At 35.3% G+C, this 18,532-nt stretch overlaps 1 protein-coding gene across 1 annotated transcript; it reads left to right on the top strand.

The window, feature by feature from the left end:
- The first annotated feature begins 1,292 nt into the window (after positions 1–1,292).
- On the top strand, positions 1,293–6,461 carry LOC110893851 (phospholipase D alpha 1). Its single transcript, XM_022140997.2, has 3 exons — positions 1,293–1,689; positions 2,331–4,224; positions 5,813–6,461. Exons 1-3 carry the CDS (start codon positions 1,609–1,611, stop codon positions 6,244–6,246), a joined length of 2,409 nt encoding a protein of 802 aa, XP_021996689.1. The 5' UTR covers positions 1,293–1,608; the 3' UTR covers positions 6,247–6,461.
- The last annotated feature ends 12,071 nt before the right edge of the window (positions 6,462–18,532 follow it).

Here is an 18,532-nt window from a genome sequence, read left to right as displayed (position 1 = left end):
CTGAAGCATACACATCTGGAAAACGTTCTTTTAGAGACACGTCCGCTGCCCATACATCTAACCAAAAATTCGTCTTGCTTCCGTCTCCTATTTTTGCGATCAAATTCTTTTTTAAAGACAAATTCATTGCTGCAAATTCCTTCTCAATGTTGATAATATCCTTCCATGTTCCGGACAATTTGTTCTTCATCGGTATCGCTGTTGCAGAATTATGTTTCGTATGTATAGCCTCCATAACTTTGACCCACAATGCATGAGGGTTTTCCTTATATTTCCACCACCACTTAGCGAGAAACGCTAAGTTAGCACTCCGAATGTCTCCGACTCCCAACCCCCCGTACCCTTTAGCTTTTACTATTTTTCCCCACGCTACCCATCTCATTTTGCATTTTCCTTTCTTTTTCCCCCATACAAAATCCCTCCTAATAGCTTCCAATTCCGTGATCACTTTTTTTGGTGCTCTAAAGATTGACAAATAATAATTCGGTAATGCCCCCAAAACCGCTTTTGCTAACACAACTCTTCCCGCCATTGAGAGACATCTAGCCTTCCAAGACGAAAGCTTTGAATTGAATTTATCTACTACCGGCTTCCAATTTTTAACTCTTTTCATATTTGCTCCAATTGGTATACCCAAAAAACTGAACGGCAATTTACCCGCTTTACACTTTAACTTTTTTGCCATTTCCTCAATTTCTTCTTCTTGTACCCCTACCCCAATTAAATTACATTTTCCCAAATTTACCCTTAAACCCGAACATAAATAGAAACATCTCAGGATTCTATTTAAGTTACTTATATTTGTTTCCGACCATTCACCTAAGAACATAGCATCATCCGCATAACATAAATGTGAAATTGTTGGCCCGTCCCTTGGTAGACTTACCCCTTTAAATAAACCCAACTTTATTGCCCTTTTCATTATGGCATCTAACGCCTCCAACGCTAGAATAAATAGAAAAGGCGATAAGGGATCCCCTTGTCTTAACCCACGGGACATACTAAATTCCATTGTCGGCGACCCGTTAACCAATACCGATGCCTTCCCCGATTTTAGACTTGCTCCAACCCATTTCCTCCACAAAAGCGGAAAGTTCATTGCTTTTAGATTTGATAAAATGAACTTCCAATTTATGGAATCATATGCTTTCTCAAAATCAACTTTGAAGATAAACATTTGTTTTTTGCTACTTTTAGCCCAAGCTAGCACTTCATTCACAATTAATGGTCCTTCCAAGATAAACCTTCCTTCTATAAAACCCGTTTGAGTATTACTCACCAAATCCGGTATATTTCTCACCTAATACACCTCCTAATTATCTCCTATGTCTTTGTTAGTTACGTGTTTTATTATTCTTAGTTGGCTTCAACTTGTTTTCTTTTTGTCTGTTTTTTTTGTTTTATAAAAGTACCTTCCCCTTCCTGTCTCTCTCTATACATACACACATACACTATCCTCTTTCTCTCTCTCTCTCTCTCTCTCTCTCTCTCTCTCACTAGACATACACCTCTCTCTCTCTCTCTATATATACACACACACACACAACCCTCTTTCTCTCCCGGAGATATATCTATCAAGTTCAGTTTTTTTGGAGGTGGGAGAGATCTATGGCTCAAATATTGCTACATGGAACACTTCATGCCACCATCTATGAAGTAGACAAACTCAAGTCCAATTTCCTCCACAAGGTTACTCTCTCTCTCTCTCTATATATATATATATATGTATATATATATGTATATATTATGGTCAATATATCGTTTTCATCATTTCTGTCCATCTAGAATGAGTTTATACCAATTTGGCTAGGCTCAACTTGAAATCATTTATCTCCTTTACTCATGCTTGCTTTTATATTAGGTTTCAACATGATACATCAATAAGCTTAGGTTTTGACGTGTAATTATATAACACCACTTGCACGTTTTAGAAAATAAGTTGGTTAATCTATTAGATTAAAGCGATATAAACCTAAAATCTGTTTAGCTAAACATATTCGTAGGTTTGACATGACACTAACCCGATCTTGTTTAGAATTTGAATACACTCCACAAATTACATGTTAGATTAGTATGGGAATCAAATTTAAATTCCCATTTGTACATGTGATTTTCAAAGAAAATATTATTATACATGAAACTTAAAAAGTTGTTTTTTTCACCAATAAGTGCACTTGGAGAAGTTTGATTTCAATTGGCCGCCTCTACACTAACTTTTCTTCAAACCCACCTACCCCAATAAACAAACACTCAAGAGTTTGGTATAACTTTTATTGTTTAATAAACTTTTATTGTTTAATAAACACTTGGTTTGGTTTTATTTTGTGTAGATAGTAGATGGGCTAGAACATGTTGTGGGGCTAAAGAAAAATGCTGCAAGCCTTTATGCAACCATAGACTTGGAAAAGGCCCGAGTGGGTCGCACCCGAATGTTGGAACATGACTCAAACCCACGATGGTACGAGTCTTTCCACATCTATTGTGCCCATATGGCCTCCAAACTCATCTTCACTATCAAACAAGATGACCCAATAGGCGCGACTCTACTTGGTCGTGCCAACATCCCCGTTACCAAACTGCTCACACAAGAAGTAATTGATGAGTGGCTAGAAGTAGTCGACGATCGTGGCAAACCGGTACACGGACATTCCAAGATCCATGTTAGGGTACAATTTCTCGAAGTGACACGAGAATGCCAATGGTCTAAAGGTATACAAAGCGTAAAGTTCCCGGGAGTCCCCTTCACATTTTTTCCTCAAAGAAAGGGGTGTAAGGTTACCCTTTATCAAGACGCGCATTTGCCTGACAATTTTACGCCGAAAATACCCTTATGTGGAGGAAAGTATTATGAACCACATAGATGTTGGGAGGACATATTTGATGCCATTACGAATGCAAAACATTTAATCTACATAACGGGGTGGTCGGTTTATACTGAAATCACTTTGATTAGGGATTTGAGAAGGCAAAAGCCCGGTGGGGATATGACTCTCGGCGAATTACTCAAGAAAAAGGCTAGTGAAGGTGTTCGAGTGTTAATGCTTGTTTGGGATGATCGAACTTCAGGTGATTTATTTAAAAACGGGTTCATGGCAACCCATGACGAGGACACTGGAAACTATTTCCGTGGCTCGGAAGTTAATTGTGTCCTATGTCCTCGCAATCCTGATGATGGACGCAGTTTAGTCCAAAACATCGAGATTTCCATTATGCTAACCCATCACCAAAAGATAGTGGTGGTCGATAGCGCGTTGCCTAACGGCAACCACGAAAAACGAAGAATAGTAAGTTTCATCGGCGGTATCGATCTTTGCAACGGACGATACGACACCCCATTCCATCCCATTTTCCGAACCCTCGACTCCATCCACCACGACGACTTCCACCAACCTAACTTCCCAAACGCCTCGATCCACAAAGGCGGACCCCGCGAACCATGGCACGACATCCATTGCAAACTCGAAGGCCCGATCGCGTGGGACGTTCTCTTCAATTTCGAGCAACGATGGTTAAAACAAGGCGGAAAAGACTTGCTCAACGACGTTCGCGACCTCGACCGGATCATCATCCCACCGTCTCCGGTCATGCTTCCGCACGACCACGAAACATGGAATGTACAACTATTCCGCTCCATCGACGGCGGCGCTGCCTTCGGGTTTCCAGACAAACCCGAAGACGCAGCACGCGCCGGATTAATAAGCGGAAAAGACAACATTATCGACCGGAGCATTCAAGACGGTTACATCAACGCAATCCGGCGAGCAAAAAAGTTTATTTACATTGAAAATCAATACTTTTTAGGAAGCTCATTTGGGTGGAATTCAAATGACATTAAAGATGAAGATATCAACGCATTGCATCTAATACCAAAAGAATTATCGCTAAAAATTGTGAGCAAAATCGAAGCCGGAGAAGATTTCCGGGTGTATGTCGTGTTACCGATGTGGCCGGAAGGTGAGCCGGAGAGTGCATCGGTTCAGGCGATACTGGATTGGCAACGGAGAACAATGCAAATGATGTATACAGATATTGTTCATGCTTTGAAAGCGAAGCATATTGTGGCGAACCCGAAAGATTATTTGACGTTTTTTTGTTTGGGAAACCGGGAGGTTAAGAAGTCCGGCGAGTATATACCGTCGGAGAAGCCGGATGATGGGAGTAATTACAGCCGGGCTCAAGAATCACGGCGGTTTATGATTTATGTTCATTCCAAAATGATGATAGGTGAGGTTTCAATCTCTATGATCAAAGTTAATATTCAATAATAACCGGAAACAAAAACCTAAAAATGAATACTGATACGGATACTGATACTGATGTTCAGTTGGTATTGATTCAGTTCTATACCGGTACAACCCAAAAGACTATTGACATGTGTTTTAAATCGATCTAAAACCATAAAAATGAATACTAATATTGGTTCCGATAATACTGACAACGGTACCGTTCTTGTTCGGTCGGTATCATTTCGACTCGTTTCGGCAACGGTAAGATATAGGTAGTTGGTATAATTTATAACAAAAAAAAAACACATTTTAATACGTTGTTTTCAATTAAATTTATATTCGGATGTTGGGTAGAGGATCATGTAGAAAAGGCCTAAAGTGTGAGAAGGTAAGAAAGAATTTCAGCCATTAGATCTTTTGATCTAATGGTTGAGATCAATAGAGACCAAATTGTAAAATATTTTCATTAATTTGGATTGATTTGAAATATCTAGAGGCAATATAGTCTTTTAAATCCACTAGAAATTAGGTAATGCACATGTAACTTCCCCCCGTCTTTTTTAAACATCAATAACTTTTTATACGTAAATTTTTTTAAAAAAATACACCATAATAGAGCGTTTTTTTTATCTTTAATATGAGTACCATATTGCTATACTTATATAGAGAAAAAAATATGTTTCGATCAGATGTTTAGTCAATGAATGGTGTTATATACTTGCTGAATGGTGTTATATACTTCCTGAATGGTTTATATACTTACTGAATGGTGTTATATATTTGCTGAATGGTGTTATATACTTACTGAATGGTGTTATATACTTGCTAAATGCCGAATGATGTTATATACTTGCTGAATGGTGTTATATACTTACTGAATGGTGTTATATACTTGTTGAATGGTGTTATACACTTCCTATAATTAAGGTGGCGGTTATGGGAAGTTTTTAATTAATTGAATTAATGATAAAATTACTTGTTTACCCTTTTCAATTAATTTAGATCTAACGGCTGAGATTCTTTCTTACATTTCTCACACTTTTGGTCTTTTTTACAAAGAGTTATTAAAGACAAGTTAATTGAATATAAAATAAAAGAGTTAAATGTGTATATTATGTATAGTATAAGGCCTGAAATTAAATTGTTTATCAAATATATATCTAATCATATTTTTATTGGAATTTTATTAAATATAAATTAGAGTTAATTACTGTTTTCGTCATTGTATTTTGTCAAAAATCACTATTTTAGTCCATTAGCTTAAAAATTGCGATTTCAGTCCCTGGTTTCACTTTCGTAACCATTTCAGTCCACCTCGTAACCATTTTAGTCCTTGTACTTAACATAATAAATGGATTGATATGGTTACTAAAGTGAAACCACAATGATTGAAATGGTTACGAAAGTGAAACCACAAGGACTGAAATGGTTACGAAAGTGAAACCACGGGGACTGAAATCGCTATTTTTAAACTAATGGACTATAATAGTGATTTTTGACAAACCATAGAGACGAAAACAGTAATTAACTCTATAAATTATAATGTTAAATGAAATAGTCGCTAACTAGTGTAAATATTTTTGTAGTTGATGATGAATATATGATCATTGGATCCGCAAACATCAACCAAAGATCGATGGACGGAGCACGAGACTCTGAGATAGCGATGGGGGCTTTCCAGCCGTGTCATTTATCAAAAAGACAACCAGCGAGAGGTCAGATATATGGTTTCAGAATGTCATTGTGGTATGAACATTTGGGTCTTCTTGACGATTGTTTAACGTGTCCTGAGAAATTGAGTTGCATTAGAAAGGTGAATCAGATATCGATGAAATATTGGGATCTTTTTTGTTCTGAGAGGTTGGACCATGACATGCCTGGACATTTGCTTAGCTACCCTATTGGAGTAACGGAAGAAGGGGAGGTTACTGGGCTGCCTGGGTGCGAATACTTCCCGGACACAAAGGCTCGGGTTCTTGGTGCCTTAGCGGGTTACATGCCTCCTATTCTAACTACTTGAAAAACCAAGATAGGAAGTCGGGTTATTGTTAAAAAATTAAATAAAATGCTCCTTCGTAGAACATGACATACATAAAAGTATTCTGATGTGATGAGGGTTATAGGGTTCTTTTAAAGTGTGTTGAAATAATGGAAAAAAGGGGGTCACTAGTTTCGATTATTTATTTGTAAAAAAGGGATTTTTAGAATTTATGCCACTCATTTGTTTCATTTTTCTTTGTTACTTCACAGCTTCTGTTAAAAGACATAATAAGACCATCAACAACAATAATGGCTAAAAGCATTTACAAACTGTGTAGCCAACTCACACATTATAAAACATTCATTTTTTAAGGCCATCTCTTATGGGCTCATGTTTATTCATTTAACATCACTACCACCTCAAAAAGTAATTGTTATCTCACTAACATACTACCATCACACAGTGGCAGATCTAATCCTATTTGGTGGGTTTATAGGAATACACTCGGTTTGTTTGGAAAAAATAAAAAAAAATTAGTGAAAACTCGTATGATTTGAAAAAAAAAATAGTAAGAATATATCAAAACGAACCCACTAAAAAAAAATTATGAATCCGCCACTCCCACCACACTTCCATTCACTTTCTTTCACTTAAACCTACTATGGTTTTACCTCTTTACTAATCGATACCCTTTTGAACAATTTTGATATTAAATAAACTTAAAAACATTAAAATAAATAAAATATTTTGATTGGTTGAGAAAGATAGGACCCACCACAACACAGCCCTCCACGCTAACTGTCACGACCCCTGACCCACCCTGGACGGAATCGGGTGCCGTGAGCAGTCCCGTGGTACCGGTGATTATTTTTGAAAAACATTGCAGCGGAATTTTCATCAGGACCGTGAGTTAGGAAAAATATCAGAGTTTAGAAAACACCGGATTTGATTTAAATAGATGGGATAAATCCCTATTTTAAAAAAGATAAGTTTTATTTTATAAAACAATATTTCTTTAATAAGCCATTTCTTGATGCCTTTCAGTGCCGTATCCAACCTTATGATAATTACCTGAAACATGTTTGAAAAAGGTTTTGTCAGCGGGAAATGCTAAGTGAGATCATTCCATTTTTATAAAATATATTGTTATACCTTACAGTATTAAGGTTTTATATTTATTTGCATTTACCTTACTCAATCAGTATTTTGTCACATAATGGCAATTCCAATATAACAGCAATAATATCACTCATTGGTTTACTTTCATCCAATAGTGAATTAATCAATTAACTATACTTTACTGTTATTCAATTTATCTGTCATTAGGCGATTCCTATGACTGGGTCATATCACTGTTCATAACACTGTTGATCATTCTTTCAACTAGTGTTCCTGGACATTATCACTGTTGATCATTCTTTCAACTAGTGATTCTAATTATAACACTGTTGATCATTCTTTCAACTAGTGTCTTTGGACATATCACTGCTGATCATTCTCTCATATAGTGACTTTGGACATAATGATGTCTCATAACCTTACTTTGTCAATATATATTATCTATAGCACAAAATCATGCAATCCAGAATAATGACATTTTATATCAATTATTATAACTTATCAAAATATGTTAATTCACTAATTGTAATATCAGGGTATAGTAACCTGACTAAAAGTATTATACTTGACTATTTTATTATGGTATGCATCATTTAAATTTATACATAATAATTTAATGTTAAGAATAATATTAGTTATAATTGTGGTCATGCTAACTTCCTGGGTAATAGTAACGAGAATCAAATAATGTATAATACCTCCCATACCAGTAGTTATTTATAAAATATAATAACTTAATCACTGTAAGTATAACTGGTAACCATTTAGGATTTTAGAAAGCATTTTGTAATATAATTGTTTCACAAAAAGTGATAAAACTGTGATAAAAGAGTATGGACTCACAAACGGTGAGAAAAGAGAAATGAACTCACATTGCAGATTTCTACAGGCAAAGTTTAGTCTACAGATATCCTTGATATATTGTTGATTCAATTTGGGCAGAGTCTAATCTACTGATTAGCCTAATTCACACAAACGGGGTTGTAACTAATACAGCAATTACGACAATTCACGAGATTAAACCTTCACAACGATTAATCAGTGCAATACTCGATAATTCAATCGGATTCACAACGAATAACAGAGCATAGTCCGAATTCGAACAGCACTCTAATATTCAAGTCGAAATCACGACGAATAATCAAAGTACAAGCTCAATTGAGCAGCACCTGGACTATCGTTGGATAGTTATAATCGATCGGACTTTGAATCGTAATAGCGATCGAGTTATTACCCTGATTGTGGCAGCGATTCGAGATCTGTGTGTGTTTGTGTAGTATATAGCTGATAACTCAGCGTGTATTTTGACGTTTTACGTCGTTTCAACTCTCAAATTCAATTCCCAGACACCTCTATTTATACACGAAATTTGACCCCCTTCGCGTAGCGCGAGGGGTACCCCCATGGGCGTCGCGCTACGCGAGGGGTCACCCTACTTCATAGGGTAGCCCTTCGTGCATGTAGGCTGGATGAGTCGACAGTTTCTTAAAATTCGATTTTGACAGATAGTTATTAAGATAATCGTTGGCTAGGGTTTATCCCCCCGTGAGTTTTAGGGGCCCTGATCCTGATTCTGATTGTTTTGGAAATTTTAGGGTTAGTGCAGAATTACTTGGGTTTCTTAATTAGGGTTTCCTTAATAGCTAATTACCATCCTAATTATGGGTTTTAGTGACAGTTGTTACATCCTCCCCACCTTAATAAAAATCTCGTCCTCGAGATTTGGGTTATGATATTTCTGTTAGATTTATGTCATAATTTAGTCAATGAAACTGGATTCTTTTAAGGTAAATGACACAGAGTCAAATTTTGTGAATACTAGTTGTATCAGTAGGGTTTTAAAAAGTTCAACTGAAATAGTTCAAGAAATCGATGACCACTGAATGAGATGAAATGATATAGTTTTGAATGGGACTAGGTTCAAGTCAACAGATATATGATCAAATAGATATCTGTTTACAGTTAGTGAAATGACTTTTTAGAATAAAATTCATGGTCAAAAGAAAACTTACTTTGATTGGCAACTGAGGAAAACTCAGAATCAATAAGGTCAGAATAATAGCACGAAGATCATTGTTATTTATCGAATCATATCAAGAGAAAAATCAGTGTATTGACATTGCAAGGATACACTGGAATACAATAGAGTTTAGTGTATCATTGTCTTAATACACAATTATATCAAGATTACTTTCATATGATGAGTCAAACGAAAGACATACGTGGTTTTGAATGGTTTGTATGATTAGGATTAGCCCAAGCTACAAGTTTGTAACGACTCCGCAAGGTGTCGTAATGTTTGGAATAATTTCAATAATTACGGTGCTCGAACAATTTCACCGTATAATCAACTGAAAGTTTAAATGAAGAAAACTTGGATATTCATTTCAAATAGGAGTTTCAATTGATGATGAAAAGACAAAATGAAATATTATAAAATTTTCGATGATAGAAGAAACGTTTAAGAAGTACACCAGAATATGATACGAATTTGTGTACTTTTATCTTAACACATAGTTGTATTAAGATTGGTTAAGAATATGAACCAAAAATTAAAATTCGTATATTAGGAGTGAAATTGAAAATAGTTCAAGCTATAAATTTATTATGACGCCACAAGGTGTCATAGTAGTGGTGAATGAAACGAGTTTCACCATGATGTAAATCAAATGAAGTAAATCCGAATGTTTCAAATAAATACATTAGGATTTTGGATTGAAATTGAAATGATCAAAGATGATAAAGCAATAAAGATTGCGAAGCGCTCGATAGATACACGGAAATATGAAATGAATTTGTTTACCATTATCTTAGCACACAATAGATTGTATTAAGATTGTTTTGATAGAATAAATCAAAGTTATTCAACATAAATGAATAATTAAACCCGTATGTAAGAGGTGCAACGAGATTAGCACAAGCTTCAAATTTGTGAAAACGTCACCACAAGGTGATCGTGACCAAATAAATGATTCAACGAAAGTGAAAACCAAACAAGTTTGGTATGGATCTGAAATAGAGGAAATATTTGACGGAATGTATTTATTTATGAACTTTTATTTGTACTAGGGTCAAATAATAACTTAACTGAGATATATATCAGTGACTACGTCTGGAATCATCTCTACTTCTTGTGTAGTAAGTGCGTATGCTAGCGCGTTCTTCTTAGCTCCGTTTGTTGTTCTAGCCTTGTTGTCAGATGCTTTGGTTAGTTTTGGGCAATACGGTTTGATGTGTCCGGTTTCCCCGCAATTGTAACAGATGTTAGTTTTCCTTCTGCACTCTTCCTCTGTGTGCCCGGTCATCTTGCAGAAGTCACAGTAGGGTGTGTTCCTAAAACGACATCGTCCTGAATGCGTTTTGTTACTATTTCTGCAGATAGGTTGCTCCAATGACGGTTCAGTTTCTTTCTTCTTGAGTTCTTGGGAAATTTTCTGGGCTAATTCTTTCTTCTTGTTTTCTTCTTTTGTGCGGATTAGTCCATCTGTCAGCATGTTAGCTAGTTCAACTGCTTCCTCAATAGTCTGTGGTCTAACGGCCTTGACTATGTCTCGGATTTCGCTAACTAATCCCCAAATATAACGAGAAATTAGTACGGGTTCTGGCGAAGCCAGAGTTGGTACCATTGTTGCATATTCGAAAAATGTTGTCGTATATTCACGACAATTCACATCTATCATTTTATGATTTAGGAACTTGTTAGTTATTCGTTCATTTTCATAAGGAGGACAAAATTTTCTTTCTACTACTTCCTTGAATTTGTCCCAGTTCATGGTATAAGCCATGTCACTTCCTTTTGCCTGAAGAATTGTATTCCACCATTCTAAGGCTTCTTCCTTAAAGAGGTTAGATGCATACATCACCTTATCTTCTTTGGCACATTTGCTGATTGTAAGAACAACTTCCGTCTTTTCCAACCATCGTAGAGCAGCCGTGGCACCTTCACTGCCCGCGAACTCGGTTGGTTTACAGGCTAGAAATTTTTTGTAGGTACACCCGAGAGTCATCGCCTTCTTCTTCTTAGGAAATGGGGTTTTGATAATATCATTATTATCACTATTGACACTATGGTTAAAACTATCGTCACGGGTATGCTTACTGTTCATAGCTTTGGTGGGTTCTATGGGATTTTTAACAGCTTTAATTATTAAAGGTAAAGCATTAGCTATTCCTTGAGCTATTAGATTTTCTATAGTATTTTTATCCAAAGGATTTTCATTATTAGCATGAACTTCTGGATTATGTGATACTTCATTCGACATCTGGATTGCAAATATTTTCACTTATTAATATCACAAAATAATTAAAACAAAATAATACCTCCAGGATATTATATGTGCATATTGACATATACATATTCATGTATAACACATAAGTTAATTTGTATTAGTTTCCTAACTTTATTGTTTAGGTATTAAAGAACACCTAAATAGCTTAAATAAGTGGCTTAACTTATACTAAGGCATCTTTTCTTATTCAACCTTTAAATATTATCAGATGTGCTACCAGTTAATAGCAATCTCCTAACTCTTTTATTTAAGTTTAAATATTATTATCACAACACTTATAGGATCAAAGTAGTGGCTTAGCTCTGATACCACCTTCTGTCACGACCCCTGACCCACCCTGGACGGAATCGGGTGCCGTGAGCAGTCCCGTGGTACCGGTGATTATTTTTGAAAAACATTGCAGCGGAATTTTCATCAGGACCGTGAGTTAGGAAAAATATCAGAGTTTAGAAAACACCGGATTTGATTTAAATAGATGGGATAAATCCCTATTTTAAAAAAGATAAGTTTTATTTTATAAAACAATATTTCTTTAATAAGCCATTTCTTGATGCCTTTCAGTGCCGTATCCAACCTTATGATAATTACCTGAAACATGTTTGAAAAAGGTTTTGTCAGCGGGAAATGCTAAGTGAGATCATTCCATTTTTATAAAATATATTGTTATACCTTACAGTATTAAGGTTTTATATTTATTTGCATTTACCTTACTCAATCAGTATTTTGTCACATAATGGCAATTCCAATATAACAGCAATAATATCACTCATTGGTTTACTTTCATCCAATAGTGAATTAATCAATTAACTATACTTTACTGTTATTCAATTTATCTGTCATTAGGCGATTCCTATGACTGGGTCATATCACTGTTCATAACACTGTTGATCATTCTTTCAACTAGTGTTCCTGGACATTATCACTGTTGATCATTCTTTCAACTAGTGATTCTAATTATAACACTGTTGATCATTCTTTCAACTAGTGTCTTTGGACATATCACTGCTGATCATTCTCTCATATAGTGACTTTGGACATAATGATGTCTCATAACCTTATTTTGTCAATATATATTATCTATAGCACAAAATCATGCAATCCAGAATAATGACATTTTATATCAATTATTATAACTTATCAAAATATGTTAATTTACTAATTGTAATATCAGGGTATAGTAACCTGACTAAAAGTATTATACTTGACTATTTTATTATGGTATGCATCATTTAAATTTATACATAATAATTTAATGTTAAGAATAATATTAGTTATAATTGTGGTCATGCTAACTTCCTGGGTAATAGTAACGAGAATCAAATAATGTATAATACCTCCCATACCAGTAGTTATTTATAAAATATAATAACTTAATCACTGTAAGTATAACTGGTAACCATTTAGGATTTTAGAAAGCATTTTGTAATATAATTGTTTCACAAAAAGTGATAAAACTGTGATAAAAGAGTATGGACTCACAAACGGTGAGAAAAGAGAAATGAACTCACATTGCAGATTTCTACGGGCAAAGTTTAGTCTACAGATATCCTTGATATATTGCTGATTCAATTTGGGCAGAGTCTAATCTACTGATTAGCCTAATTCACACAAACGGGGTTGTAACTAATACAGCAATTACGACAATTCACGAGATTAAACCTTCACAACGATTAATCAGTGCAATACTCGATAATTCAATCGGATTCACAACGAATAACAGAGCATAGTCCGAATTCGAACAACACACTAATATTCAAGTCGAAATCACGACGAATAATCAAAGTACAAGCTCAATTGAGCAGCACCTGGACTATCGTTGGATAGTTATAATCGATCGGACTTTGAATCGTAATAGCGATCGAGTTATTACCCTGATTGTGGCAGCGATTCGAGATCTGTGTGTGTTTGTGTAGTATATAGCTGATAACTCAGCGTGTATTTTGACGTTTTACGTCGTTTCAACTCTCAAATTCAAGTCCCAGACACCTCTATTTATACACGAAATTTGACCCCCGTCGCGTAGCGCGAGGGGTACCCCCATGGGCGTCGCGCTACGCGAGGGGTCACCCTACTTCATAGGGTAGCCCTTCGTGCATGTAGGCTGGATGAGTCGACAGTTTCTTAAAATTCGATTTTGACAGATAGTTATTAAGATAGTCGTTGGCTAGGGTTTATTCCCCCCTGAGTTTTAGGGGCCCTGATCCTGATTCTGATTGTTCTGGAAATTTTAGGGTTAGTGCAGAATTACTTGGGTTTCTTAATTAGGGTTTCCTTAATAGCTAATTACCATCCTAATTATGGATTTTAGTGACAGTTGTTACACCAACCCCCTTCCCCGCCCTACTGGCTAAAAACATTTAAAAACTGTATAGTCAGCTTACACATTATAAAACAGTCAATTTTTAAGGCTATCTCTTATTGGCTTACGCTTATTCATTTAACATCACTACCACCTTAAAAACTAACTGTTATCTCACTGATATACTACCACCACACAGTGGCGGATCCAACCCTATTTTGCGGGTTTATATGAATCCACTCGGTTTGAAAAAAATAGAAAAAAAAATTAGTGAAAACTCGTATGAATTGAAAAAAAAATAGTGAGAATATATCAAAACGAACCTACTAAAAAAATTTATGAATCCGCCACTCCCACCACACTTCCATTCACTTTCTCTCACTTAAACCTACTATGGTTTTACCTCTTTACTAATCGATACCCTTTAAAATAATTTTGATATTAAATAAACTTAAAAACATTAAAATAAATAAAATATTTTGATTGGTTGAGAAAGATAGGACCCACCACAACACAGCCCTTCACGCCAACCCCCTTCCCCGCCCTATTGGCGGTGTGCCCCGCCTTCCACGCCAAGCCCCTTGCGACCATAAAATACAACCTAAAAACATCAAAAACATTGCGACATCAACACCACTTTCACACTCCTAGCACGCAATTGCCGATTCATTAAAGTGCCATGTCGTGTCTTGTTGGCCTACGTAAGAACTCGGAAGCGTATATTTTACATACCGTTTCGCAGAAATATTCTAGACACTCGCGGGAAGTCCTTTCGGCCATATGTAAATACTCGTCGTTCTCGTCTAGAGGGTTACCGGTTGCAAGTTGTTTAATTGTCGATGTAACTTTTTGCAACGGTGTAAAACCCTTCTTCATTCTCGCATCTATGCCCTCTTCAAACCACGGGATATTCGCTTCCACGCCGTTCACAATTTTTAGAAACAAACAATTTGACATATGCCCTCTTCAAACCACATCACCCATTTTTTTTAGTTAAACCACTACACTATTGTGAATGTGTACTTTAGTTAGAGGCCCAATGTCTACATGGCATGAGCTTTCACATTTTTTAGTTAACCCACTATACACAGTCTAACGCTGCTAATTTTCTGAAAATTCAAAGGTAAATCCAAACATAGTAGTACGCAGAGTATATGGGCTAGTAAAATTGATGTTCAAGTATAAGAAGGAAAGTGTGAATAGATGGCTAGTTAAGTGGAAATTAAAAGAAAAAAACTATATAAGAAATAGTAATTTTTGGAGTAAAGGATAGAAAAACCATACATAAATCACTATGTTGTTACTAGCGGATATTATTAGGTTTAAACCTGTTTGTATCAACGGATCATGAATGACATATATGCTTAAGTGTCTGAATTGGTTTTCCTGCAAAATGTATAAGGAAACCAATACTGATTCATATTTGCAAAATCGCGATTGTTTGGTTTCTCGTCACGGCTTTGATGGTGTACGGGGAGGACCTTCGCACAAGGCCCGCAATTTCGAAGGGCATGCGATTTTAAAAAAATTCGATATATATACATTATTTTTTTTTAAAGTAAACACATACCAATTCCAATATAGCCCCATTTACAAATCACTTTTTATGGTTTAGTATTTAACCCACTTGGCATTAGGTTTATTGAGCCTAATACTAATTTGATTTTTTTTAAATAATAATAAAACATTACGGAAGGCACATTTTTTTCGAGCTCGAACAAGATACATGAATTATCAGAGATGCCTCTGTTTCTAATTAACATGATCAAATCCATTATAGGTTTTTGAAAAGATATTAAGAGAACCTAATCAACAGTCGAATTTAGAATCTAGAATGATCTTTATTTGGTTCTTTTGTGTATTTGTTTTAGATCAAGGTTTCTACAACGCGTTAGTAGTAAATATACATATAGACATTCCTATAGATATCATCAATTTTTAATCTACATATAAATAGATATTCCTACAAATATCATCAATTTTTAATCTCTAGTTTAAGATACGCATGTGAAAATGACATAAATAAACAATAACAATAACATGTTATCATCGCGTGAGATTATCATGTTTTCTAATTAGGGTGGAGGGTATCTTTCAATCACTTAGGGTGTTTAAGTTTTTTTCTAGCCAATAATATCATGTCATGTCAAGTCCTCATTTCACTCCTCATTTTGCACTCAATCACTGACAATGGTTCAAACACCTAGAGAGTGGTAAAAATTTTTTTAAAAAATTATGATTGGTTGAAAGGGGTTGGACCCACCATTAAACCCCCCCTCTTTCCTCCTTCCCTCCTCTTCCCACATCGGTGAGTTGTCACCAAAATCACCACTCCCCACTCACCGATCCACCACCGGCAATCGTTCCCCGTGCAGCAAACCCCCTCCCCAATCAAGCTCACTAAAGCCATACCATGTACCCTTATAATTTACGAAAAGTATAGTGTGAAAATGACATATAATAAAAAAAATAAATTGAGGATATAAAGTAAATAGAATTTGATTTAATAATTAATATGTACAAAGATTAAAGAAGAAAGGAGAGATGAAACAAGTGGTGGGAGTGGGGCAGGACAAAAGAACCAAACCTTAGAATATACCCTTATCCCACTTTTCCTTTTGGATGCTTTCTAAAGTTTGAAATTTTTAAGGGATCTTTCATAATATGCTCTTCTATCTCATCTATTAACATTATTAACATGACAATATCTTATAATATATATTAAATAACACTACACTAGCTGCAATAATGTTATATTCTTTTGGTTTTGGTTACTTTTTTCATTTTATACTTTAGTCAAATCAAATGAAATGTAGACATTTTTTATTTGATTTTTATAAACTAAATAGGAAATTAAATAGTTATGAATTTTATACTCATATTTTTTGTCCTATGTTTTTCTATCAAATACGTTAAACAATTTGTGTGTTATATTTTCTATACTTATTTTAGAAAGCCACGTGATCTAATAGACGTTTGACATGTGATCCAATCAGATTATGCTAATGTTCAACTGAAATAACAATTGTTGGGCTCATGGGTCATGGGTGTGGTATTAGGGAGCAAGTCGAGAAGCCTGCGTGGCATGATAGGGACCCAGAGAACACCACCCTCCTCCGATAATGACTTGGCACATTCGTGTAGAATCCACCGACTTCTTTCTCCCTCTCTTAGGTCAACCATCGGTTGTTAGGGGAAAAGGCAGGGGAAGGCGCCACACCTCTTGATGGGGATGGAGGATGGGAAGATGATGTGAAGCTTAGGTGAAGAGTAAGGGAAGAGAACGAGGAAGACACCACATTGTTTAGCGTTATTGTAGTAATTCCAGCGCTAGTTATTTACGCTATATATTTTTTGATTTTATTAATTATCACTCCTTCCTCTACAATAATAAAGTATTTAAATCGTTCAAGTGTGTAAACAAAAGCAATTCCATCAAATTTTTTATTTATGCAATCCAGTTACATTTTGGTTTTTACGGTTTGACATACTACTATTCCAACCCATGATTTGAATCTTAGAACATGCGTATAAGCCGAACTGATCACTTACCTTCTTATTATTTAATTTTTTTATTTCTAAAATATAAAACTATTTTTAACAACAACCTAAAGTTACAATATTTATTCACACGGAGACTTGAACCTTCATCAAATTAAAACCCCATATATGTATCAAATTAGTGAAAACCATCTTTATCAACTAAAAATTTCTAACTCTTTTCCAAAATTACAAACCGCACCTTCAACAAAAATATTTTCATCAAAACTAGCCAAACCAAACCGTTAACCAAACCGCTTAAACATAAAAATATATAGAGTTAAATGTCATTTTAGTCCCTGTTGATTTGGGCCATTTTGCCAGTTTAGTCCAAATGTTGCATTTTTTCGTCCGTGGGTTCAAAAAGGTTTCACCGTTGCCATTTTAGCCCACTAGGTTAACTTTATTCATTTTTTCTGTTAACGAGAAGACAATTCGGCCATTTTATATGGTCGAATTGCCCGTCTAGTTAACGGAATTACATATAAAATGACCGAATTGCCCTTCTCGTTAACAGAAAAAATGGATAAAGTTAACCTTGTAGACTAAAATGGCAGCACTGAAAACTTTTTGAACCTATAGACAAAAATAAAATATTTAAACTAAACTCTAAAAATAGACGAAACCTAATGAATTAAAATGACATTTAACTCGAATATATAAGACTATCCACATCAAGGATGTTTGTAGGTGATTCTTGGTCTATGTGGAGAGCATTTGTGAGAGGGATGGATTAGTGGGTGTTGTAGAGGATGACATGGAGGGTGTTCATTCTTAAGGATTCTTGGGGAAGAATTGGGGAATGGTGGGTCCTTTCTTTTTTTTATTTAGTTTAAATTTAATAAAATAATTATAATAAGGTTGTTTGTGGGAAGGATATATATGTTATTGTTGTGGGTAAAAAGTGTTTGTGGGAAGAATAAATGAAAAGCTGATGTGGCATGCTGATTAGGCCTGTTTGTAGAAAGGATAGCCTTTCACTGATGCGGATAGTCTAACTAAGATTAAAACATTTTTATAACATTTTAAATGTTTAATAATAAAAAAAACCCACCATCACCACTTGATTCTCTCTCTT

This window comes from Helianthus annuus, chromosome 12, assembly GCF_002127325.2.
Source record: "Helianthus annuus cultivar XRQ/B chromosome 12, HanXRQr2.0-SUNRISE, whole genome shotgun sequence".
In the NCBI taxonomy this organism is placed as follows: Eukaryota; Viridiplantae; Streptophyta; class Magnoliopsida; order Asterales; family Asteraceae; genus Helianthus; species Helianthus annuus.
This window is presented reverse-complemented; position numbering and strand designations above follow the sequence as displayed.